The sequence below is a fragment of the Balaenoptera ricei genome, chromosome 16 (genome assembly GCF_028023285.1).
Source record: "Balaenoptera ricei isolate mBalRic1 chromosome 16, mBalRic1.hap2, whole genome shotgun sequence".
Lineage (NCBI taxonomy): Eukaryota > Metazoa > Chordata > Mammalia > Artiodactyla > Balaenopteridae > Balaenoptera > Balaenoptera ricei.
The window spans coordinates 30,913,050-30,941,041 of NC_082654.1; the positions used below are offsets into that span (position 1 = coordinate 30,913,050).

Sequence of the window (27,992 nt, forward strand, 5' to 3'; positions counted from 1 at the left end):
TGCATTACTGAGGTTTCCTGTAGCCTGAAAACCCTTGAGGTGAGGATTTTTGACTACTATTCTGGCTTTGGCTCAAAAGAAGCCTACTACATGTTCATTAGCATTCAGCTCCCCTCACACCCATCTTATCTGCTTGATTATCCGTCACTTAAAGGAGCCAGGGTTCACATTGCTCCAAGTGGGCAGTGATGCACACAGAGAGCAGAGCTGCCCTCTTACGGCCAAAAAGAGAAGCCAGTCCACATTCCTCACCCCAAACCTTTGGGAGAGATGATTTTGTAATTTAGAATTTTTTTGGCTTTTAGAAAGGAGTCATTGCAAAAACTGTATAATCCCTATTGGGGGAACATCTCGTAACAGAACACTAATATTTCTGCAACAAATATTCACAGTAAAAGGGATACATGATGATTACAAATAGCTTTGCATCTGTGTAGGTGCAGGTCAGGTGTTGGTGTCAAATGAGTTATGAAAATATTTTGGGAAATGAGGACCTGTACCTTCCTCTGCTAGAGGAAAAGAGACTCAGGAGCCATATCTCAGTAACTCCATGGCAACACAGGGTTCTTTGTCCTTAAAATTGCATCCTACCTTGTCTTCCTTCCACCAAAGAAAACTAGACAAAAAAGGTCAGAATTGGACTTGTTATTCATACATCTGCATTGATTTAAATACATTACATACAATTTCTACAGTGCATTAGAACAATACAGAGGCAGCAGCACTCTACAGCCCAGCCTCTACTCCCTGACGCTGGGAGACAGGGCCTGTGGCTGGCAGAGGGCCGGGCGGTTCCACGAGTGCCGCCCAGAAACCTGCCTCGGCACTCTGGGCCCTAGCTCTCCCAAAGTCCACATTCAAGGCAACCTGAGTACAGGCTTCAAGGAGAACGGATGTGGGCCAGGAAAGGATGCCCCATACTCTTTGGCCTGCCAGGACCGGGACCAGCTCCCTCTTATGTAGGACCCAATTTCCTTCTCATCCCAGAGCTGGTCTGCTTGAGGACAATGTGCAGATCTGCTCAGTGAGGGAAGCAACCGGGCTCTTTAGACTGCTCAGGCCCTCTCAGCACCCAGGTGGGGCGCTTCACCAACACGTTTGTACACAGATGTCTGGAGAGCTAAACACATCTGGGTCCCCTCCGGCCTCTGGGAGCCCTGCTGCTCCCATGTTCTCACAAACGTGGTCCCCAAGGCCAGAGTCGGGGTCGGCTCAATGGGATTGTCAGGGCTGGGGCCGGCGGGGAGCTGTGCCTTGTCCACAGGGCATGCGTACCCAGCTCCAGAGACTCTTCCTGTCAGCGGGGTGGAAGCCCAGGATAAGCTGGCTCCTGGGGGCCGGACTGGAAGGGGCCCAGCCTGGCGCAGCTGACGAGAGAGCTGCACACCTCCTGCATGGCGGGAGCTAGGCAAGCAGAGGGAACACAGCCATAGTCCTTGCTCCCTTTCTTTGGTTGTTCTTCAAACCTTCAAGATAGTCTCTTTCCAAGGCTGATTGACCAATCGCAGGACGCCGGAAACTTGAAACGTCCAGTAGCACAGGGCTGCCCCATAGCCACAGGTGGCACCCTCTTTACTCCCCACTGAGGCCATTCTTTGCTTTGGTGTAGAAAGGGCTCGGACAGCTGGTAAGGGGGACGGACAGCTGAGGGAAGAGAGACTTGGAAGCAGGAAGATGCACACTGGGCTGGGCAGCCACCGGGGGGCAGTGTGAAGGCCTCTCTCCTTAGGGCCCTGCCTTTCTCAAGAAGCCATGGAAAAACTGGCCTGGAACAAGAAGTCGGGGAGCAAAGGGAAGCTGCCAACCAGGAGGCGGAACACAAGTCCTGTTACCTCCAGCAAGCAGCAGTGGTAGCGGAAAAAGAAGTCCAAGGACCTAATATCCTGTCCTCTTATGTGCTGAGACCTCCCCCAGAACCCTCACCAAGAGCCACTCCAGAACCGAGAACTGAAGCACTAACTCAAGAGTTGAGAACAAAACATCTAAAACAACAGGAACAAATTAGCAGACTGGGAGAGTTTGTTACCTTTGGCTACGGCCAAGGACTAAGGAAGCAAGGCTCGGGTAAGTTCACCCACAGACCATTACAGTTCCCAGCATGTACCCAGGTGGTATGCATCACATTTGCACGCTGGGGAGTCAACTTCCTCCCTCCTGCCTTTGCCTGAGTGACAAGCAACCTACAGGCCTGGACTAGAGGGGTTGGGTCCCCAGCAGGGGAGGGAGCAGAGGTGATCTATACCATCACTGTAAAACTGCTGGGAGTTCTAGAGCAAAAGTCTCCCCACTGTGAGAATCGTGTCTGGAGTCAGCCTATTGCACCGGTGGGAGGAGAAGGGGAAGAAGACTTGGCAGAAAACCAAAAGGAAGTGTGGCTTCTGTCTGTCCCAGCACTGCGAGTCACCTAGCTGCCTTGGTCCGTGGGGGTAAAGAACTGTGAGACACCTGGATGTCTGGGCCCATGCAAATTTAGGTCTGGATCAGAGATTTTCTGCTGCAAGAGGTTCTGGGATTCTGCCTGGGTTTTATATTTAAATTTGTATTTGTTTTTTTTCTGATGCAGAATATAATGAGGAATAGCTACAGAGCAGGGTGTCAGGAAGGGAAGGGAGTTTCCCAGCCTTCCCCCAGGAGATGCTGGAAGGGAGATGCTCCTTCCCGGGCATCTGGACTACTTGCACGGAGTGCCAGCCCCCCCCCCCACCCCCGACGCCAGCTCTCAGAAGGGCCCAACAGCACACACTGTCCTTCTGATTGTGCTTCTCCCTGTGCTTGGGAAAGCTCTGAGGGGGTGGTGAGCAGAGAGGGAGGGCTCTTAAGGGCACTGATCTCCGCCGGCTTCTCTGGCTCTTCCTGCAACCTGCTCCCCAGGCTTTCTCCCAAGCCAAGTCTCAGACAATGTGCCTTTGTCTGCCTCTGGGGCTACCACCATGAAAAGAAGGGCTTCCGACTCTGAAAGCTCTGTGTGTAGGACTCGCTAGCAGATCGCTGGTGGGAACGGGCCGTCTCGACAATCACGGGTGGCATCTGGACGAGGTGCAGGGGACTCTTGTTGTCTTTCAGGGCCTGGGTCAGATTTAGGATCTGCAGTGGGGAAAATGAGATCAGTGAGGGCAAGGCCTAGGCATTCTGGTCCGCCTCTGAAGGGAGACCTGCAGATAGAGTGCTCCTATAAATCAAAACAAAAATAAACAATCCACTAATGGAAAATTGTACCAACAGGCTATTTACTAAAGTAAGAATATAAGTGGGCAATATACAGAAAATGGAAACCTCTCTACTCGTTGAAAAAATACAAATGAAAACAAATACCTCCTATTGTTTTGCCCTTCTAGTTAGTAAAGATACAGAAGACGACGATGACGACTCAGCTGGGGAGAGTTCAGAGACATGGCTGTGGGACTGGATCGTGGGACAGTTTTCCAGAAAGGCAAGTGGAACATAAAGGCTTAAAAGTGAACAGGCCCTCTGACTCAGCAACTCCATTTTTAAGGACTAAGGGAACAATCACTGACATGCACAAAACACTTAGTTTCAATCAATACAGTGCAGTATTGTTTGTAACAGTGAAAATGATATAAATACCTGAGAGTATGGGATCAGCTAATAACTTAAGGGATTAGAAACAAGCAGTTAAAAAATGTATTCTCTTGGCATGGAAAACTGATCACAATGTCTTAGATGGAAAAGAAAGGAGATAAGGAACCAGTATTATAGTGTGGCCCCACCTTTATTTTCTTATCTACTTATCTACAGAGAAAAGAAGTCTAGAAGTGATTGGCAGTAATTATCTCTGGGTCAAGGAAGGTGACCTAGAGATAGGGTGATTTTTGTTTATCCTTATTTTCTGATTTTCCTACAAAGACCATGTATTAAACAAAAAAGAGCCATTTCAGTTGAATTGTCCCTCTCATGCTGTCTTTTCATCATCTTTTTTTTAAATAAAATTTTTACTTTGGAATAATTTTATACTTACAGAAAAGTTACAAAGATAGTACAGGCAGTTTCTATGCACCATTTACCCAATTTCTCCTAATTTTATCATCTTATATAACCGTGGTACATTTACCAAAACTAGGAAATCAACATTGGAACATTAGTATTAACCACACTCCAGGCTTAATTCGGATTTCATTAGCTTTTCCAGTACTGTTCTTTTTCTGTTCCAAGATGCCACAGTGCGTTCAGCTCCTTTCCAATTTTTGTCTGTATTTTACATATATTTCAGATATGTGTCCGAAGGAACACATTTTCTTCCCCTTGTCAAAATCATAGTCACCACCATTTATCTTCTCTGGTAGGACAGTACAAAAGCTGAAGTTGTCCTATGACAGCCTTCTTTAAACCACTGGATGTTGAAGATTTTCACAGCCAGGCCAGACACATGGGACGGGAAGCTAGGCGGCACCCCCAAATCACACAGGCCTCAAGCCATAAATATCCTTGGCCTACAAGTGCTGCCCCAAAAGAGGCAGAGATTCAACCTGGAACAGAGGTCAGAAGAGAGAAGTCGATCCTACCAGTAATTAATTTCTTTTTTACTTCATTGTTTTGGTATTGCCAGCACCCTACACTGCTTCGAAGAGTCTTCAGTACAAGATCAGGCCAGAGAACTAAAAGGAGGTTCAAATGGAATTAGAGTGAATTGTGCAGGAGACCGCCCAACTTAAGAGACGGGAGTTTACACCTGCCCCGGCTGGGCCTCCCTGTGCTTTCTTTGGTTCTCCGGGTTAGAAGCCACCTTCCCAGCATGTTTAAGTCTTTGGGGTAAAATGTCAAACTGTCTACAACTTACTTTCAAAAGATTTGGCCAAAAACAAACAAACAAAATCTATCTATCTAGGGAGAGAGACAAATTATATAGATATATTAAAGAGAGGAATTATATAGATATATAGAGATAGATACTATTCAGATAGATAATATTTAGAGAAATAAGATAAAGCAAATGTGGCTAACTAACTGTAACAATTGGTGAGTCTAGAAGACCCCACTCACTCTTTCAGTTTTACTGAGGTTTGAAATGTTTCAAATTAAAAAGTTGAAGAAAAATTTATAGCAGGCACATAATGCCAAAAAAGAAATACTGTCTTTGAAAATGTTATCTGAAGAAGCTTTCCCTCAGACCCTGCATTCTTTATCTAACTCCTGGTTAGAAGCCTTTATGGTGAGGAACAACTTCTATCACCCAACTCCATCTCTCTAGGGGCTCCTCATTCTTCACCTTTGACTCTGGGCCATTGTACAGCCCACTCTGTGATTACAGCTCAGGTAGGTAGAAGGTGGTGCCTTCCTTTCACCTGCATGCTAGGAGGAGGAGCTGGACTCTCATGGAACCTTATGGTTTCAGAGGGAGGCACTCTAGGTTGTAAGATGCCACAGGCCCTCAAAGGACATTAAGAGCACAAGTTGGAAAGAAAGCTAAGATTGCACTCTCTCAATCCACCCCCCCAACCCTGTCTTTTGCTACTCTAGATAATGGTCCTAACTAAATATCATGAGAGGAAGATTGCTATGATGTTGGCAAGAGACTGGAGCTGGGAAGGGATTAGAGAAGAAACTACAATAGGGACAGAGGTACAGCCTACATAAACTTGAGAAGTTTGTGCCTTTATGCTGAGTTCCATAATACCAGACTACATCACGTGGCTTTTAAGGTTTCTAAAAATTCTGCCAGCCTAACTGGGCCCTTACATTATTTAGGAAATGTAGGAAGACCATGTTACAGTATTCAGGCAGCTATAATAACTGCAGCTCTTAAAACCTGTCTGTCCCATTTCTAGAGAAGATGGGCTCGGTAAGCTCAAGAGTTGCTCTCACCAGAAGCCTTTTGCTAAATGGAAGAAAGAGGTAAATGTATAATTATGACTGAGAAAACCCTCTTGTCCTTCAAAGATGTGAGAAGCTGTATACAAAATCATAATCAAAAGAGCTAACCCATATTGAGTACTTCAGTACACCAGCACTACTCCAACTGTTTTCAATGATTTATCTCATAATAACCCTACGAGGTAGGTGCTGTTATTAATCCCATGTTACAGATGGAGAAACTAAAAGAAGGAGAGATTAAGTAACTCGACCAAGACCTCATAGCTAGTAAATGGCAGAGCCAGGATTCAAACCAGGCACTCTGACCAGTTTGTGCCCTAACCACTTAGCCATCCCAGCTATCTTTAAGACTTCAAAGTGATAAGCAGAATGTCAGTGTCCTACAGAGTTTTTAGACAATTTTCAAGCTATTCTTTACTATGCTTTGGAAGGTCAACAACACCCTGGGGGTTTCCTTGGTTCTCTTTGAAGGTGAAGTGGAGAAAAAAGAAATAATATGGCTTGTAACTATAACAACAAAAATTATAACCATGACCAGCATCTGAGTGCTTACCACGTGCCAGGCATTGTTTTTACTAAACACTTGATACACATTATCTTATGTAATCCTCTGGCCAACTATGTAAACTATGATTACTGTCCCATTTTATAAACAAGGAAGCAGAGACTCCTGCCCCAGGCCATAGTGCTGGGAATGGTGAAGCAGCAGGCTGACTCCGGAGCCTAGCTCTTAACCACCAAGGCATGGGGCTGCCTTGTGCAACTTGAGGACACAGACCACCAGGTAAATTTACCAATGAACTATCCAGCAAGCGGCGCAGAGCTAAGCACACAGTAAGTGCTTCACCAAGCACCAGATACCATGGAAGAGGTGGGAGATTTGGGATGGCTACTTTTCCTCTCAGGTGTTAACGGAGAGTTACAAATATGTATGGCATAGACTAAAATGGGTTTAAAATACAAGCTTTACACCTTTACTCAACATGAGCATAAAACCCTGTCAGAGAGATCCCAGGGATGACACCAGGAGGATGTCCCAGGCTTACCTGTCCCCGCATGACAGCAATCTGCTTATGGAACTGGCCCCTATCGAAACCAGGATCTTTCTGCAAAAGAAGGGCAGAAGGAGATGGAACCTGCATGAATCCCTCAGAAGAACCTGTTTTCCTCCCCCAATTAGAAACTTTCTAATAAAGAGAACCTACATGAAGCTTTGGAGACTTAGTGAAATTAACCACCACCCCAGGAACTCCCTGTTTCACACATGGGGAAATAGAGAACAAGTAACTATTTTGTCCTCAGTCTCATCATTAACTCTAAAGAACTCCAGGTGCTAGTGCTCCATTTGAAAATGAGAGCTCTGCAGAGACACTGCAGCCACATGACACAAAGGACACAAACCAGTGTGATTCATCACAGCTGCCAATTTTTTTCAAACCAACTCAAACCAGGTCTTGCTGTCCACAGGGGGGAATCTTGCTCTTCATTGGCTAACACAAGCCAGAAGGGTGTTTCCATTCTCTTTTGGCTTGTATCAGGACCAGTTAGAAAAACCACTGGAATTCTTTCTTCTATATGGTTATAAGGCTGAGGTTCCCAGGGCTAACCTTGAAGAGTTCATATAGGTCCTCCTCCAAGTCCTTGACGAAGTTAGGGTCTGATATCTTTGGAAGAATCAGATCTTTGATCTCCTGAGAGAATGGGACTTTTGCCTGGGGCAACCAGGCCCAGTAAAAAGGATCTGAAAAGAGGAAAAGTCAAAAGAAAGCTGGTGTTGAAAAAATCCCTGCCCATCTATGTCCTCCACCTATCAGAGCACTGGCAAAGGTAGGATACCACTCTTATTTGAAACACAACAGAAAATAAAAGTTATAGGGGCTGTTAACCCTAAAGGTTACACAGTAAGTGGAGAAACTGGGCTTCAAACCCAGGTCTGCCTAATACCTTAGCCTGTGCTCTTTCCCAGACATTATATGACTTTCCAAGATGTACGCCTATCTAGAAGCAGTTACTTGTCACCGAAACATTGAGATGCTCCTTCTGAAAAGACAGACAAGTACTGCAAAGGGACTAGTGACCCTCTACTTGTATCTTTCCCTTTCTAAAAGTTTCTCAGTTATAATGGGGCAGGGGCTGGCTTCTAGAATGTCAACATGGAAGACAGAACACTGACAGCAGCTTGTATTTAGAAACACAAATAGAATAAATTATGATAAGACAGTCCTCAGAAAGAATAAGAAAAATGCAAAGCAGAGATGCGAAAACTCAACTCTGTGCTTCAAATGGGAATAATGTAAGGTAAAAATTATAATAATAGCTTACATTATGGAGTAGTTGCCATGTGCCAGCCATTGTGCTCAAGTGCATGAGCTGCATTATTTCATTAATTCTTAGAACAATCCTGTGATAGAGGAACTATTATCTTCATTGCACACACAAGAAAACTGAGACTGAGCAAGAAAAGAGCCAGACCACAGCGGTCTTGAGACTTACACGCCCTCCAGGAGTCAGGATGTTTCAGGGGGAAAGCCAGCCCATTGTCTATGGCAGCCACCTTGATAACAGGCTCCTTCACCACCACCCAGTCTGTGTCCTGAAGAGCAAGGGAAGACTAAATATTTATAGAGTCCCATCTGCCCCAGGCCCTTTAAAGTAGTAGCAAAGCATCCCATCTCAACCTCCTCAGGCATCAGTCCTTACTCAACCTCTGAACTGGTTTCCATATTGTTACCTGACTTAATACATTCATGGCACTTTGATTTGGCTAATTCAAGGTCCTCAGAGTCCCTTTCTTATCTTAGAAAAGGTGCCCTTCCCCAAGAGTTGCCACAGTCCTTGGTAACATGGGAAATGACAATAACAAAAGATAACTATAAGCCATTCCTCCTAGGGAAAGGCAGTGAGAATCCTGCGAGTATAAAAAAAAAGAAAAGTCAATTATCAGTCAGCCAAGGTTCTTTCGTGTGGACCTTGACTCAGATGCCACTTCAGTGGTGGTGACCACATTTTCCAGTGAGATAACGGATCCGTGGAAGATAACAGCTGGCTGCTCTTGCATAAGGGAGTCTGTTCCCCTGCTTCCGTGATACATTGAAAGGAAAAGGACGAGAGCTGAGTGCAGAGAGAGTGGAGCAGACTGCCTGTGACAGCAGCCCATGTCAGACATTCCCATGACTGTCTACTTGGCTCCATGTTCAGGTTAACTAGTGCCACCACAGGAACAGGGCATGTGGGTCCAGGATACCTGCATCAGAATCCTCTGGGATACCTTATTTAAGGTGTGAAATCCTCAGTTTACCCCAGACCTAATGGAGGAAAGGCTTGTACTGATCTTACGGAAAAACCCGAGTGAACTTTTTGGCCAATCCAATAAAATCTGTACTTTTTTTTTTTGGGCCACTCTGCACAGTGTGTAGTATCTTAGTTCCCCAACCAGGGAGTGAACCCGCACCCCCTGCACTGGAAGTACAGAGTCCTAACCACTGGACCGCCAGGGAAGTCCCCTGAATCTGTACTATTTTTAGTAAGCTCTTCAGGTGACTCTGATGTACAGAATTTGAGAAACACTATTACAAAAGGAAGTAAAAACACTATGAGAATGTGTTAACTAACCTTATTGTGGTAAACATTTTGCAATATATACATCAAATCATCACATTGTACATCTTAAACTTGCACAATATTATATGTCAATCATATCTCAATAAAGCTGGAAGAAAAAAAAAACACTATAAAGAATAAAAGCCAACCTCACTCTCCTTCTCCAGGTAGCCTTCCTGCTAATTTTGTTAAATGTGCAGATTGAACAGGGATGGGGAAGTGTGGTGGAGTATAAAAGCAATGAGAGGGTAAAGAAAGTTGCAGGAAGCAGCTTTTTCTAAACTGATGTTCTGTGGAATTGTATTCTTGTGAGAAAAGTATTCCATGGTCAAAAGGTTTAGAAATCACTGAGCCAAACAAAATCACACAGGTCCACTAATGCACTATTTCGCAGACCTCTACTGTGCTACTATGCAATGTGAATCTCAAAAAAAGGCACAAAGTATGTAATATGTTCCAAACTTATTTGTACTTTTCTTCATTCTATCCCTATCATTAGCAGGATATTCCTTAAAAAACAAATTGAGAAAAGCTCTTCCAAATATTAACCTATCAATTTTAAAGACATGTGCTATCCTGATTCCTCTGAACTTATGTGACCTAAATATCACCCCACTACATGCTTTCATATTATGCATATACTACACCTCATCCTCTCCTTCAAGATATAGATCAACCGCTTACCCGAGAGCTAGCACTATCCATTGGACAGTCATATTTAATCAGCCAGTTGTCATTGCCTCGATCTGTGAACAGAAATATGAAGTTAGTAGAAAAAACTGGGGTGATTTTCACTTTCAGCAATGATGAACTAGATATTCTGGACACTTGGGGACCAATCATCCTACTAAGAACAACTACAAAAAACAGATAAAATATTTTTATTCTTATTTATTTATTTATTTATTGGCCACACCGCACGGGATCTTAAGTTCCCTGACCAGGGATTGAACCCACTTCCCCTGCAGTAGAAGCGTGGTCTTAACCACTGGACCGCCAGGGAAGTCCCTGGATAAAATATTTTTAAATCTCTTGAAGGCACTGGAGATTTTACAAGACCCTTAAGAGTTAAAGTGTCATGATCTGGGAGAAAAAGGTAATCCAGAGAGGGGAGTCCAGCATTCGTGACTTCTTTTCTCTTACAGCACCTGCTGATTTGGGAAGAGGTGGCTACGAGGTGGCTAGAGGTAGAGCAGTGTTCTAATAGCGCTGGGGACCTAGGGAGACAAAGTTGTAGCCTGGTGACGGATAAGGTGGGGGAACCCTGGTAAATCATCCATGCTTTTGGTTGAAACCTGAAAGGCTACAACCCTGGAAGTAAGCAGAATTTCCCCACAATACCTGAAGTTAAAGTGATCCTGGGTTGCTGATGACCCTAGCTGCTTGCCAAAAGCAAACATCTCCTTCCAGACAAGATTTATACCAACATCCTAGGCCTCCAAATGTTTCTATAATTTCTGATATACGATATCTGACAATTAAAAATAACGAGGTATACAAAGAGACAACATGACACAAATAAAAACAAGAAAAACAAAAGAAAATTAAAACAAATCTACAGGGGCCCCAAATAATGAACATATAGACTCTGAAATGTTCAAGGTAAAATCATTAATATGTTTAAGAAGATAAAAGGCAAGATTAAGAACATCAGCAGAAAACAGGAATCTATAAAAAGAATCAAAAATTCAAAATATTAAAAATACAGTTACCAAAATTAAGAACTCAATAGATAAGTTTAATAGCAGATTGTGCTAAAGAAAGTAGTGATTTGAAAGACAGACCACAAGAAATAAACCAGAATAAAGCACCCAGGAAAAAAAGATATATACATGAATGTATATCTAACAACATATAATTTGGAGTCCCAGAAGGAACAGAGAGAAAAATGGGCAGAAGTAATATTTAAAGAGACAATAGCTGAGAATTTTCCAAAAGTGACAAAACATATCAAACTATAGATTCAAGGAAGCCTGTATATACAAAGGAAAATATACCTAGGTATATCACGGTAAAAATGTTGAAAACCAAACACAGAGTAAATCTCAAAAGAATCTAGAGAAAAAGACAGATTACATTCGAAAAGGCAACAATAATATGGACGACTTACTTCTCCACAGAAACCATGGGAGCAAGAAGATAACGGAATGTTTTTTAAATACTGCTAAAAGAAAATAATTGCCAATCCCAAATTCTATACCCAGCAAAAATATTCCTCAAAAATGAAGGTGAAATAAAGATATTTTCAGACAAAAATAGGAAATTAATCACCAGCACTAGTCTGGTGATTAAATAATAAAAGTCATACATGAAAAACCCACAGCAAACATCATACTCAGTGGTGAAAAGACCAAAAGCTCTTCTTCTAAGATCCTGAACAAAGCAAAAATGCCCACTTTTACCATTTCTATTCAACATAGTACTGAAAAACCAGAGCATTATGCAAGAAAAAGAAATAAAAGGCATCCAAACCGGAAATAAAAAGGTAAAATTATCTGTTTGTAGATGATATGATCTTATATGTAGAAAACCCTAAAGATTCCACAAAAAACTGTTAGAACCAATAAATAAACTCAGCAAAAGTATCAGGATACCAAGTAGACCGCAAAAATCAGTTGCATTTCTATTCAATAACAATGAACAATCCAAAAAAGGAAATTAAGAAACAAATCCAGGGACTTCCCTGGTAGCGCAGTGGTTAAGAATCCACCTGCCAATGCAGGGAACACAGGTTCAAGTCCTGGTCCGGGAAGATCCCACATGCCACAGAGCAACTAAGCCCGTGCGCCACAACTACTGAGCCTGCGCTCTAGAGCCTGCGAGCCACAACTACCAAGCCCACGCACCGCAACTACTGAAGCCTGCATGCCTAGAGCCTGTGCTCCGCAACAAGAGGAGCCGCTGCAAGGAAAAGGACGCATACCGCAATGAAGAATAGCCCCCACTCGCCGCAACTAGAGAAAGCCTGTGTGCAGCAATGAAGACCCAATGCAGCCAAAAACAAAAAAAGAAAAAAAAGACTCTGTGCTCCCAACGCAGGGGGCCCAGGTTCGATCTCTGGTCAGGGAACTAGATCCTGCACGCTGCAACTAAAAGATCCCACATGCCGCAACAAAGATCCCATGTGCCACAACTAAGAGCAACAAAGATCCCATGTGCCACAACTAAGACCCAGAGCAGCCAAATAAATAAATATTTTTAAAAAAGAAAGAAAGAAATCCATTTACAATAGCATCAAAAAGAATAAAATACTTAGAAATTAGTTTACCAAGGAGGTGAAAGACTTGCATAATGAACACTACAAAACATTGCTGAAAGAAATTAAAGAAGACATAAATAAATGGAAAGACACCCCATGTTCATAGAATGGAAGACTTAATATTGTTAAGATATCAATACTACTTGAAGTGAAGCAACCTAGAAATTTAACTCAAGTCTATAAAAATCCCAATGATCTTTTTTGCAGAAATAGAAAAACTCACCCTAAAATTCATATTGAATCTCAAGGGACCCCGAATAGCCAAAACAATCCAGAAAAGGAACAAAGTTGGAGGATTCACATTTCCTCCAAAACTTTCAAACTTACTACAAAACTTACTACGAAGCTATAGTAATCAAAACAGTGTGGTACTGGCATAAAGACAGACCAATGGACTAGAATAGAGACTCTAGAAATAAACCTTTGCATTTATGATCAAACAATTTTTGACAAGGGTAGGAAGACCATTCAATAGGGAAAAGACTGTGTTTTCAACAAATGGTGCTGGGAAAACTGGATATCTACATATACAAGAATGAAGTTGGATCCTTACCTAACATCATAAACAAAACTTAACTCAAAATGGATCCATGACCTAAATCTAAGACCTAAAACTATAAAATTCATAGAAGAAAACATAGGGCAAAGCTTCACGACATTGGATTTGGCAGTGATTTCTTAGATATGACACGAAAGGTATAGATTAAAAAAAGGAAAAAAAATACTTCATGAAAAATTTTAAATTAATTGCATCAAAAGACACTATCAACAGAATAAAAAGGCAACCCACAGAATGGGAGGAAATAGTTGCAAGTCATGTATCTGATAAGGGATTAATATCCAAAATATATAAAGAACTCCTACAACTCAACAAAAATAAAACAACCCAATTCAAAGATGGGCAAAGGACTTGAACAGACATTTCTCCGAAGAAGAAATGCAAATGGCCAAAAAGCACATGAAAAGATGTTCAAGATCACTATCATTAGGGAAATGCAAATCAAAACTACAATGAGATACCACCTCATACCTATTAGGATGGCTACTATCAAAAAAACAGAAAATAACAAGTGATGGTGAAGATGTGGACAAATTGGAACTCTTGTGCACTGCTGATGGGAATGTAAAATGGTGCACCTGCTATGGAAAACAGTATGGCGGTTCCTAAAAAAATTCTCAACATAGAATTACCATATGATACAGCAATTCCACTTCTGGGTATACACTCAAAAGAAGAGAAAGCAGGGTTTCAAAGATATTTGTACACCCACGTTCATAGCAGAATTATTCACAATAGCTAAAACGTGGAAGCAACCATGAAGCAAGTTTCTGTAGACAGATTAATGGATGAGTGAAATGTGGTATATAGACACAATGGACTACTATTCAGCCTTAAAAAGGAAAGAAATTCTGACACAGCCTACAATATGAATGAACTTTGAGGACATTATGCTAAGTGAATAAGCCAGTCAGAGAATGAAAATGCTGTATAAGTCCACTTAGATGAGGTATTTAAAGACAAAACTGTCCTGTGATAGGCCGGGCTACCATGAATGACTAGAGATCAAGGATAAGAGGACTCTTCGCGTTGCTTTGGAAGAGCCAAAGTGTCTTCTGTCTGGGACCGGGAAAGAGGCAAAGATAAAACGTAAATACTCACCACTTCTGATAACTACACATGATGTGCCTGAACAAGGCTTGTCTAGGAAAAGTATTTTCAAGACCCTCTCCAAATGTGCATAACCCTTATGTATTAGACTAAACTCATCCTGATAGGGTACTCTGATACTAAGCTCTGCAAGCCTCCAGGTCTCCCCCGTGCCTCATCACAGTCTGGCACAGGGCACAGGACCACCCACAGCTGCTCACCAGTGTTGCGGATGATGTAATCCAGCACCACCAACCGTTCAAACTGCAGCAGTAGTTGCCGGTTAGTGTTCTCAGGGAGAGGTTCTGCTTCAAAACGACGTAGCCAGTAGTCTGCATCTTTGTACCCTTCAACAAAGAGCTGGAATGAACCAACCTGCAACCAAAAAGGAAGAATAAAGGTATTTCCCTACAGCCCAAGTGCAAAGATCCCAGGAGTAAGCCAGGTACCCACTAAGGCCCTGTGGAGTTTATATCAGGAAAGGGTTGTGACAGTAATTGCTCATCCAAATTCAGGAAGCCCAGCTAAATGGTCCAGAGGAGTAAAGTGAGAAAGTTAGGGTCTCTTTGGAGAATTATTCCTCAAACCTTAGGCCCTTAACAGAAATGAGCAAGACAGAAGCCTCCGGGCAGGCTATTCAAGTGTCCATAGGTAAGTCTGTAGACACATTGCTTCATCACTTGGATGATTATGCCACTATAAATCATCACCTTTGGTAAGCCACCGAGGCACAGTCTATACCTTTGGCGGTAGCCCGATGCGGTTAAACCGCTGCCCAACTTTTGGCACTTTTTCCAGCGCAAGCCGCTTGCCCCTGGACTTCACTCGGTCAATGGCACTATAGTTGAAGGTCTCACTGGCCAGGTATACTACCTACAGTGGAAACAGAAGAGACACCTAGGTTAAAGTCAAATTTAAGGAACTATACCACTATGGCAGAGAATAGCTAGATGCTCACCAATACTGTTCCTCTTCCGCACGTAGAAGGAATGCATTTCTCAGCCTTTCTAGCTGCCAGGATAGAGTATATGACTAGTTCAGGTCAACAGAATGTTGACAAAGTGATGTATGCCCGTTACTTCCAGGCCTGGCCCCTAAAATCTCCCATGATCTTTAGTTCACGTTCCCCAATCTGTGCAGCTGGAAATGAAGGGCTCTGAGAAGGCAAAACCACATCATGGAAGGATCCTAGATCTCTTGCCGCTACCTGGAGTGACATGGGATCTAGGAGAGCTGCCTAACTGGCATGGGTCTTGATGTGAGCAAGAACTCCTACTGTGTTAAACCACTGCAATTCAGGGGTTGTTACAGCAGCTAGCATGAATTACCCTGACCACTACAGCTACTTCCTGGGTTAGGAGAAGATGGCCCAGTGCCTATTTTCTCTTCAAATAAAAACAAATTGCAATTTACTCTATACTCTTTTATTTCCTGTTGAATTCTGTTACTATGTACAATTATTTACATTCAAAAATTAAACAAATATTAAAATTGGTTTTAATTTTTAGTGAGTTGCTATATATTTACATAGACTGTATCTAGAATATTACACAAGAAACTAGTAACAACAGCTGCCTCTGAGGAAGGAAACCAAGTGGCTGGAAGACAGGGTGGGAGAGAGGCTGAATTACTCTTCTTTGTTTACTCTACTGTGCCTTCTAATTTTTGCACTAGATGCATGCATTACCTATTCAAAAAAAATTTTTAATAGGCCACCAATATTACACTTGATTGTCAAACTGCAGTGATATCACTGTAATCCATAATCCATATGTGTGTCCATTATCACACTTATCACATTGTCTCGTGATTATCCATTTGTATATCTAACTTGTTTCTTTTTTTTTTTTTTTTATAAATTTTTTTTTTTTATAGCTACTTTATTTTATTTATTTATTTATTTATTTATTTATTTTTGGCTGTGTTGGGTCTTCGGTTCGTGCGAGGGCTTTCTCTAGTTACGGCAAGTGGGGGCCACTCTTCATCGCGGTGCGCGGGCCTCTCACTATCGCGGCCCCTCCCGTTGCGGGGCACAGGCTCCAGACGCGCAGGCTCAGTAGTTGTGGCTCACGGGCCCAGCTGCTCCGTGGCATGTGGGATCTTCCCAGACCAGGGCTCGAACCCGTGTCCCCTGCCTTAGCAGGCAGATTCTCAACCACTGCGCCACCAGGGAAGCCCTCTAACTTGTTTCTTAAGACTAAAGAAATGTGGGGTGGATGAGAACATCTTATTTACATTAGCATCCCTAGTACCTAACACAGTGCCTGGCACATGCTCATTTATTAAGTGAATGAATGAATGAGTTACGAGCTTCTTTCAGAGATAGCTATAAGTGAGTTTTACCATATAAATACCTAAAATCAAATTTATAAGAAAATTCTTTTTCTAAGCCTTGCAAAATTCATTACAAATAACTAATTATTTTGCCCCCGAAATCTCAAAGACAGCGTAAAATAATTCCCTTCCTCCCATCCATCCATCCATCCAGTTTTAACAGAGTACCTAAAACGGATGTGCAAAGTACTGTAGGTTAGCACTCTCTGCCTTACAAATCTGGAAACACAGGCACAGGAATAAAGGGGAAAAAAGGCTTTCCTAAGACTACCTTGCCAGTTTCCATGGTGAAAACACTGGCTCTCAAGCCATAAACCACCCTTTCCCCCCATCAGATTTATTTTTGATCAATGTTTGTAACAAACCACTCTTTCCCTATGACTAATGAAACTATCACAACCTGAAACCTTGCAGGAACAGAGAGCAGAGATAGCGATCGAGTGAGAATTACAGCCTTACTGTTTGAAGCTCCATCTCAAGTGAGCCCCGTTTCCATAGTGACAGATGCTCTGATCAACTGGATAGAATCCTGTCACAAGGGTGGGGAGGGAGGGAGGGGAGAGATTTCCTCTTACTATTGTCCAACAGCTGTAATGTAAAGCTTGCAAATATATGTGGGTTTTTTTGGCTTGTTTGTTTTGTTTTAGCATTATTTATTTATTTATTTTTGGCTGCGTTGGGTCTTCATTGCTGTGCATGGACTTGCTCTAGTTGCGGTGAGCGGGGGCTACTCTTCATTGTGGTGCATGGGCTTCTCAGCACAGTGGCTTCTCTTGTTGCGGCTTCTCTTGCTGCGGAGCACAGGCTCTAGGAGCGCAGGCTTCAGTAGCTGTGGTGCACAGGCTCAGTAGTTGTAGCTCACGGGCTCTAGAGCGCAGGCTCAGTAGTTGTGGCGCACGGGCTTAGCTGCTCCACAGCATGTGGGATCTTCCTGGACCAGGGCTCGAACCTGTGTCCCCTGCATTGGCAGGCAGATTCTTAACCACTGCGCCACCAGGCACAAGTCCCACAAATGTATGTTAAGCTTGCAAAGTTCTGTCTCATCTCAGTCTCATGGAAGACAAGTGTTTTTGTTGTTGATTTTTTGATGTAAAAGATCCTCAGGCCTTATTAAAGTTCTCTAACAGGGAAAGAGAAAGCCCAGAGATATGGAAGAAAGGGATTGTGTGACATTAATTATTAGAATAGTCATAAAAATACCACAGGTGAAGATGTATGGAGTGTTTACACTGTGCCAGCTGCTGGGCTACATGTTCAACATGGATTAACTTGTGCAATCTTCATAGCCACTCTCTAAAGTAGGACCTCTTTATGTCCCTATTTTTATAGTGAGGAGACTGAATGGGCAGGAGATATGGGGGTGACTTGCCCAAGGGTCACCCAGTAAAGAGCTGCAGCACCAGAATTTGGACTCAAGCCCTCTGATTCTTAGGCACTGCACTTGAGAAGCACAGGCAAAGCAGACAGGCACAGGGCATGGGTGGTCTGCTATTTACCTAGCAAAGAAAGGAAATTACAGTGATGAGCATGGAGTACTTAGAAGCATTTCTAGAGTCTAGGAGGGGCCTAGTAGGAGGATTTCAGGTTAGGCAGGAGATCTTAGGATCTTTAATTATCATACAAGATGTTCAATGTGCCGTTTAACTATACACACACAGAGAGAACTAAGTATAAAGGGAAGGAATGAGCTGCACAAGGCCAGGCAGTGACTTAGGTGTCAGATGGGAGCTACAAGCCCGGAACTACAATCAAACATTCTCTCCATTGGCCTGAGGTTGGGGGATCTCTGTTACTGTTTTTTCATGGTTTGGTATCTATCCACTGATTCAGCTGGTACTTAAGAAATGCTTACTGTAAGTATAGCACTTTGCTAGGTGCTGAGAATGAGAGAAGGAAATTTCAAGAAGTGGTCCCTGACTTCTACAACCTTAACAAATTAGTTGGCTTATTTGAAGTTTGGTGGCAAAGGAGCAGACACAGTTAAACATCCACAACAATCACATTTTCTTCTAACATACCCTGGGAAAACAGAAAAAACAGATTTGAAGGGAAGCTCCTGTCTGCTGATCAGGCTCTTTGCCCCCAGCCTGCTATCTAAACCGGCAAAGAAAACCTCAAGCAGGGGTTTTTAATCTAGATCCTATGGGTCAAAGGGTGGACTTCAACTTGTCTATGAACCATCCTCCTGAAATTATATGCAATAATTGCAAATATATGTATTTTTTGTGGGAACAAGATTTATAGCTTTTATCAGATTTTCAAAGAGGATTAAGACCCAGAGATACAAAGATGCCCCTGCAGCCTTAAAGCATCAGATCAGAGTTTCACCTCAAGTTATTACTAAATCTCAGGGAGCCACATACTAAATGAGTGACGACGTGTCCTTAGATGTTCATATGCTGACCAGCAGATTTCTTCCCCTCAGAACCCTTGGAAGGTCTCATGAGACACCCTGTAGTACAGGGGTTCTTAACCTAGTGTCAGTAAACTTCCTGAAACTGTATGCAATAAATTCTATATTAAAGCATGTTTTTGCAAGGGGCGAGGGGGCGGGGGCCACGTATGGTCCAGACCCTTCAATAGAACCTCAGCTAAGTCTATAACACATACAAGGTATGTACAAATCCATTCTAAGTGTGGAATTGCCTGGATCTGGGAACCCGATTTTGTTATGTTCAGACAAGTACCAGAATTCCATAGCATAAAGATGGGTGAGGAGAATTCCATGTCAGTTCCCTGTAGGTGTTCAGGCCAGACCTTTACTCTAACCCTCAGCCAATCCTAGAGTCCTCCTTGGCAGACCTTGCATTAGTGCTTAGCTGACATCAGCTAGTCCATTCTAGACTGTATCTAAATCCTGGAATAGCTCAGAAATCTAACAGAGTAAGCTACAAAAGTAGCTAGGTTTCTAACCAGCTTGGGGTTACCTGGGATCCAAAGACCCAGGGAGCCCATACATGTGCATCAGGTCAGTGAACTTCCTGAAACTGTGTGCAGAAAATTTATGTGTATCCTTCTCAGGATAGCTTTCATCACATGATCAAACCATGAGCTTAAACCTACCACCCCCACCAAAAAAAAGGGCTGAGAACCCTAGACTCAGGGCACAAATAGCCCTCACTGGATCTAGCAGTCCCACTAACACATAGCAGGGCTTAGGTCCAGGAAAACTCTGGCCAGGCAGTAAGGCTTCCTGGAGACTAACCTTTGTACGGGGTACAATGTTCAGTTCCAGTTTTTGGTCCACCAGGCTGGCCCCTGCCTCTGAGAGATAGCCCTGGTTGAGGACAAGGCAGTCACGGCCAAAGCAGCAGGGACAGCACAGCTTTTGTAGCCACTTGGTCCACTTAGGATTAAGATGCCCATATGGCTCTTCATTCTTGGGTTTGAAAACAGCAATGATTTTCTACAGAGACAAAAGAAAAAGAGGATGTTAAAGGCAAGTTGATTAAAGTAGCTCACAGACCAGGTCAGCAGGAATCTAGAAAGAAATGAGGGGGCATAGGCAGACAATCCCTACGTACAGTTAGACACTGGCTTCTCCCCCAGCTTGTAAGGGGAAGACACCAGCTCACATGAGCAGCTGAGAGACCCCCTGCCAGAAAGGGCTGTGGCCAGAGAAGGTGCCAAGTCTGATATATACGGTACAACAGATTCTAACACCATCAAACCCCAACTTCTAAGGTACACTCATACATGCTGTTGCTCTGCATCAATTATGGAAAGACTCAAAAAAGTATTAACTGAAAGGAAATTAGTAAGGTCTTATAGAATGAGGTTAAGAAAATTCTTTCATCAATGGTAGTTTCCTCTATTGGCCTTACTATTCCACACCCACCCCCTCCGCGTGTTAACAAACCTTAAAAAAGTTTAGGAATGACAAACTAAGAAAGCAATGGAAGAGAAAAATCACAGCAGGAAAAAGGATCTGCTATCTGGTTAGAATGGGGTTCTTTTAAGTAATTCTGATAGGCAAGCAATCAGGACATGAGAGGCCACAAAGATTAAGATCCATCTTCTCTAGGAGACAGTAACTTAATCCTCAAAGATCCTTGGACATATGGGATGCTGCTGCAATCTAGAAACTAAGGCCTTCCCTCCTGAAGGTTTCTTCCCCAAGCCAGTCAGCCCTCTGAGGTTGTTTTATATTTATGTCATTCCTTCCAGTCCCCAAGCTGGTACTTTCAAAGGAAGAAAAGTAAAGTAAATATGCTATTCAAGTGATTCATCTTTATATCATATGACTCTCCCTCTCCCCTCACCCCACAGCCAACTCAAGATAGTCTAGGTCAGAAGACATTTTCCTGTGGGTGTCACTTCCTGAATAGCTGGTCACAGCAAAAAACACAAATCCACCTGCCTGCATTAAGTACTCATATTAGGAACTGGCTAGGCACATGTCTAAAACAATAACTGGTCAATCTTGAGGACAGTCCCTTCAAGAAGCCTTGCAAGGATTTGAGAGGGCAAGAGAAATACAGAACTTTCCTCCTCCAAAAGAATCAATTTATTCTTAACGATAAACAAACTTACTTATTCACCGGAAAAAGTCAAATGCATATTATATTCATATTATAAGTCTTCAGAATTACATTCTTATCTAAAGTGGCTAGGAAGAGGCCTATTTTAGCAATCTTCCTCTCTGTCTCTGTACCCCTGGAACCCTGGGCTCTGAATCACACAGCAGCAGTAGTAAGTGGCTTACCATACAGAGAATAACTGATGACTCCACTGTAACTCTCTGGAACCTGGGCAGTGAAACCACAGTACAACTTGAGGCCCATCCCAGAACCCACCAGTCACTTCAACTGAGGCATAATGTGGAGTTCTGCAAGCTGGTCCCCAGTGAAAGGGAAACCAAGACATTCCTACTATTAGTGAGGCTGAAAAATAACAGGGCTGAGGCTTAAATACTTCCACTTAAAGAAAGCAGAACTTGGGAATTCCCTGGCAATCCAGTGGTTAGGACTCTGCACTTCCACTGCAGGGGGCACAGATCTGATCCCTGGTCGGGGAACTAAGATCCCGAAAGCCACACGGTGCAGCCGGAAAAAAAAAGAAAAAAGAAAAGAAAAGAAAGCAGAACCTGAAGGCCAACATTGCAGCCAAGCATCTTTTATAGACTGACCTCTCAAACTTCTCAATTTCCTTCCACCATAAGGAGAATCAGAAAGCATTTTGTTGACTCTAAAAGCATTAGTAATCGTGGTTCTCTCAGTATTACAAGGGTTTCATTAAATAATAATGCCTGGAATGGACAAACAGGGGAATGGTAGGGTGGGAAGGATGGAGGAACAGAAGGACATTCAGACAGAAGGGGAGACAAGTGCCTTTCAGGAGTAAGTGTTGCCTCAGTTCAATTCAATTCTGCCAACATTTGCTCAGTACCTAGTTCTTATAAGACAGTGCAGCAGCACTCTGTGGGTTTCCTAGATAGACACATAAAGCAGCCTTTGGCCTAATTTCCAAAGCTAATGTTAACGTCACATAATCAACTGTGTTACAGAATACTCAAGAATATTCTTCTAATGCATAGAAAACAAACTCTAAAGCCACCCACCAATATTTGGTTGAGAAAGAAAATAACTACTGCCTAATTTGTTTCACCAACCTTTCTCTTCTTTAATATACTTTCAATTCCTTTATTACATTTAGGAGAAAGCTTCAGTTTGACGTCAATATTTTAAAAACACCCTCCCTTAACACCCACTTACTAAAACCCCTTTTAATAAAGGAGTTAAGGTGCAGGTAGCTCAAGCAGCAGCAATCCATGAACTTGGGGATAAAAACAGCACTGCACAAGGAAGCAAGGGGCCACTCACTGGCTGGTGCCAGACCCACAACCAGTTACTGAAACCTGGAACCCAAAGCGTTTCCTGTATCTATGCGGCAGCCCCACGGAGGAGGGTACTATGCTGTGCTAAAATCTAACACAGTTCAAGCACATCACTCATACTATGCAGTGAAATATGCAAAAATAACGCATAATAAACAGGGTTTTTTTTAAGTTTGGTAAACACAAAGTGGACGGTTCTCAAACTTTTTGGTTTCAAGGTCCCTTTAAACTCTTAAAAACTATTAAAGACCCCAAAAGCTTTTATATACATGGGTAAAATCTATATTTGCTGTACTAGAAATTAAAACTAAAATGTTAGAACTATTTATTAATTCACCTAATCATAAAAATAAGCCTACTATATGTTAACATAAGTGACATGTTTTTATGAAAAATAACTATATTTTAAAAAACATTTAGTGAGAAGACTGGCATTGTTTTACATTTTGCAAATCTCTAATGTTTGGCTCAATAAAAGACAACTGTATTCTCACATCTTCTTTAAAATTCAATCTGTTTCAATATCATACATCATGCAACCTCTGGAAATCTCTGCTGTACAGTCATAAGGAAATGAGAGTTAAAAAGGCAAGTCTGTATTCTGTTGGAGGTTGGATGGAAACAGCATTCTTTGACTTAGCTATTTAGGTAGAGAAGCCTTATTTACATGTAACTTTTACAAAAGAGAGGGATGGACTACTCCAAATATATGAGACCCTGAAAGAAGATGGGATCTAAGTAGAATGTAATAAAAAAGATTCAGCCTGTATTTATTTTCCTATCCACTGCCATCGACCCAACCTGCCTCATCCATTACAACTTGTGGCCTGGGACAGCTCCCTGTAACAGATGGTAGATGATGCTTAAAAATCTCCAGAACTACACCTATCTGTGGTATACAAACATGACTGTGTCTTAACATTTTAGTAATAAAAAAGTTACTCTGTTTGAGATCTTTATTCTTTATTTGGCTATTAGTGTCATTCTCAACCATATGTTAGGACATCAAAATTTCCTGGAGGGCACAGGTGGTTAGAAGAAACACATTCAATATTACAACATAATTTTATATTTGAAAAATGGAAAATAATATTGTACTGTTTTCATGACAAACTCTTGGTGAATAAAGTATTTTTAAAAGGTTGAAAATTACTGATACAAGGCCAAGCTCCTAGAACATGTGAGCAGTATCTGTAGAATTGTGTCGCAAACACCAATGAGCATTATCTAATGAATTACTATTCTCAATATGAAAGGATCATCTCAGAACTATACTACTTTTGCTTTATTCAGTGCCACGTATCCAAGAAAGCCTAATCCAGAGGTCAGTGGGCATGTAACTTAAAAACGAAACAAAACACTCTGAACTCCTGCTAAGCACCAGGAATTAGGCCAGGGGCTTTCATGTGTGGTATCTCATTTACTCCTCCCAATAAACTAGTCAGTCACATGCTGTTCTATGTTTTGGCAACATGAACACCTAGAATTACTAGCCTCTCAAAACAGAAAATGCTCAAAAAATACTTTCGTAGATGACTGAGCATGAGACCTGAAGCACAAGGATGTATGCAGGTGAGGAGGGTAATATGAACACGCTACCATGACTCCTGATCTAGCATTTTCCATCTTACTGTTCCAGGTCCCTACTTGCTCATCCCGAGGAAGAAACCACCCTAAAATGGGAAATGGAATCAGGGCTGTTATCTTTAAGAACCTTTCAGACTGTCCAGCTCCAAAGTACCTGTGGCAGAAATTGCTGGTTCCCCCAATCTCTGTTCCCTCTTCTTCCTTGGACACAGGTCCCTGATTTTTAGCTGGGCAAAATAAAGACTACAGTTCCCAGCCACTACTGCAGCTAAGTTCTGGACGATGGGATGTAAGGAGAAGAGTCTGGTGCAACTTCTAGGAAACGTCCTACAGGGAAAGGGCATCCTCTCCCTCTCCTTCTTCCAACTGGCTGAAAAGCAGGCAAGATGTCTGCAGTTTGAGCAGCCACCTTGGATCACGAAGTGGAAGCCACATGCTAGGGATGGCTGACCAGCCGGACGGTCGGATACATATTGTTCATACTGCATCCATGATAAAGGAAAATGCCATCCCAGCTCTGAGCAGTCTGTAGACTTCTTTTATGAGAGTCAAATGTAGTTTTATTCAAGTTATTATTATTTTAAATTTTCTGTCACACACAGCCAAATTTAGTCTTAACCAATATGGTAGCTGAAAAGAGAAACCAGAGATTCAGATGACTACCTCTGAGGCAGCAGGACATAGTAGTTAGGCGCATGAACTCTGGAGCCAGTCTGCCTGGGTCTGAATCCTGCCTCCTACTTAATAGCTGTGAGACCCTGGGCAAATTAGGTATACTGTGTGCCTTGGTGTCATCGTCTGTGGGGGCAATAATAGTACCTACCTCTGAAGGTGTTATGAGTATTAAGTGAATTATTATTTGTAAAGCATTTTAAATAGTACCTGGCATACAGTAAATGCTATCTACGTATTTTTAAATAAAGTAGTTGAACACATTTGCAGCAGGGCCAAAGATGACAAAACTAACTACAGTGAGTCTGTGGTCCAGTATAACCCACCATAGCAGTTAGGAAGTGATCCTCTGCCCTGAACCACATTTTCCTCAGTGTGAACAGGATGGTTACACTAATAAGTTTTATCCAGTCATATGTGTCTTGACTTCCCCTCTAAGAAAGGACAGTGGCCAGGAAATTTGAGAGACTAAGATCCTGCAAATCACCAAGAGGCATACCCATAGTCTGTCATTCTCTGTGCCCTATGTACTGAGGTGGTAGTACTTTACCTGCCAGGTAGAATTGAGAGATCATATTACTTCCACCTGTCAGAGCACCAGAACACTTCTCTGCTGACCTGACACACTTCCAGTGTTACAGTGGAGCTCTAACAGTGTCATGAAAGAAAAACAAAAACCTTCCTCCTGCTTCTGTACCTAACAAAGATAATCTTAGCCCCTTCTTACATCAGCCAACAAGCAAACAACTACAAAATAAAATAAAATCCATTCATGTCTTAGATCTCACTCTGGTTCCTAAATAAAAAAGATGAAAACATCTTGCTAACCTTTAAACCTCAGGACACCCACCTTTCTTTCTTTTCTTCTAGAAGTGATGGTTCCTGTTTGAGCTTTCGATTTAACTCACTGCTCCCTTATTTGAAAGACTTACTACTCTCGAAGCTTTCCCCCGTCTCAGTTTATGTTAACTGATTTGATGGCAGAATTGCTCTCTGGTTCTTGGTGATAATTCAGGGACAACAACATCCTACCAAAAGAACACACCACCCATCTCAAGAGTTCACACAAGAGAGATGCAGAGAAAATGTGAGGGCGCTCTGATACCCATCATTTTAATAAGCATAACAATAATACATTTTTCCAACAAACCATTCTAGTCCATCTGAGAACTTTAACAGGGAAGATTTGATTTTTTTTTTTTTGACTCATTGATATTCCAAAGATACCTCTAGTTTGATCTAAATGCCTTAAATCCTCCTATGGTTATCAAAAGAATAAAGGTCACTTTACAGCCGCCCTGGTCACTCCATGCCCCATCCCATCCCCCTTTAAACACATACAAGGGACAAAATAAAGGTCAAACAAACACTCCGCCTTTGTTAAAAAAGCAAACTGCTGACAGTCCTGGGTGAGAAATGAAAGGAAAAGGTAGCTGACAGTCCCATGTTTCTCAAACTTCACATTCTAAACTGAGGAGCCACAAGAAGGATTTAAAGAATTTCCCAGAAGTGAGCAATAACCAGGACAAATGAAACTGATGAGTCCACCCACTCTTACAACAAACGTCTGCCAATAAGGGGCCTGGGTCGGTGGCAGGAGACGTCCCCACAACAGAGAAGGCTGGGAATGAACCCTCAGAGCCTCTGATGGGTCACCCGTCCTCCTCAATGAACAGCGACAACACTGGTTCGGTCCAAAAAGAGAGGACGGGCTCAAAGCTCAAAACAGTACGTCAGTGGCCGAATAAAGAACCTACTAGAAAGCAGCATCTCCCCGCGCGTCTCTGTCCAGAGGCCGATTGGCCCATCACACCGCTGGGCCCCTCGCCTGTATCTGGTCAATTTCCTCTTTTCACTCTCCGCTCACTCCTCCCCTACCAAATAAGTTCTGAGTTATTTCTTCATTCCGGACAGCTTCTCCGTCTCCAGTCCTCAGTGGAATTCCAAAGTCCTGCCAAGGGGCTCTGCACTATGAAGTTTCTCCCTTTCTCAGCCTTTCAAACCCCCGTTCTCCCTCTGGCTGTGCGAACCCTCAAACTTCCCCGGACAGGCCCACCCTCCCCGATGCCGGCGGCCGCGGTCCCCAGCCCGCTCTCACCCCCTGAGGGTCCTTGACGAAGTAGCTTCCGCTGGAGCCCTGGTAGATGCGCTCGGGGAAGATGCAACGCTCGATGGCCACCTCGGCCTGCCGCACCACCGCCTCGAACTCGGGGTCCTCCGGGAACTCGTTCCGCTCGCGGTGGGCCTGCGCGGCGTGCGCCGCCGCCGCGGCCTGGGCGGCCAGGGCTTGGGCCTGCGCCGCCATGGTTTGGGTTTGACACTGGGCCACCGCGCCCCGGGCCCGATCCAGCAGTGGCTGCCGCTCCCGGTCGTGGCCTGGCGAGCCCTGCGGAGAGGGGGCCGGGCCGGCCACCGCCGCCACGCGGACCGCGCCCCCCGGCACCTGCGGAAAGTGAACGGCCGAGGCGGACGGAAAGGTGTAGTCCGGAGGTTGGGCCCGCTCAGGGGACACGAGTGGGCTAGTCTCGTCCATCCCTCAGGCCGCGGGCTCCAGGACCCGGTGCGCTTCACACAGCTGAGATCCCGGCTGGGACCAATCCGCGAAACCCTCAACCCTCCCCGGGCCAACCAGGTCCCGACGCCTCTTTGGCCCCGCCCCTACCTTCCCTGTTTACTTGGCGAAGAGTAGACACGACCCCTCGCGGGTGAACGGTAGCCAATCAGAAACAATGCCTACGCAATCGCGTCCTCTGCACTTTTCGCCGGTCACTTTCTGTGAAGACTGCGCATGCTCCAGGAGCCAGTCCCCGGTCAGACACGCCTTCTGCTCTTACCAGCCCCGCCCCGCCCTTAGATTCCGATTGCTGGCCCTTGTTTGGAAGTTTGCAATAAAGCAGCCTAGCTCCTCAGTCACACATTCTAGTCGTGTATATATGTCATTCCTAATCTCCCAATCGTCCCACCGTCTCCTTCTCCCCCTGTGTCCTCATGTCCATTCTCTACGTCTGCGTCTCTGTTCCTGCCCTGCACATAGGTTTATCTGTACCATTTTTCTAGATTCCACATATACGCGTTAATATATGATATTTGTTTTTCTCTTTCTGGCTTACGAAAGCACGGAGTCTTAAACTCTGGACCGCCAGAGAGGTCCTACATCATTGATCTTATAGGACTATATATTTGGTCAATCATTTCAAGTCAGCTAATCATCATTAATTTTATCAGAG

General features: G+C 43.3%; 1 protein-coding gene across 1 annotated transcript; it reads right to left on the bottom strand.

Moving 5' to 3' along the window:
- Positions 1-630: 630 nt before the first annotated feature.
- PI4K2A (phosphatidylinositol 4-kinase type 2 alpha) lies at positions 631-27,367 on the bottom strand. Its single transcript, XM_059900210.1, has 9 exons — positions 26,864-27,367; positions 19,876-20,076; positions 15,078-15,209; positions 14,558-14,711; positions 10,114-10,175; positions 8,323-8,422; positions 7,437-7,570; positions 6,876-6,935; positions 631-3,084 (listed from the first exon to the last, which is right to left on the bottom strand). Exons 1-9 carry the CDS (start codon positions 27,296-27,298, stop codon positions 2,923-2,925), a joined length of 1,440 nt encoding a protein of 479 aa, XP_059756193.1. The 5' UTR covers positions 27,299-27,367; the 3' UTR covers positions 631-2,922.
- Between the last annotated feature and the right edge of the window lie 625 nt (positions 27,368-27,992).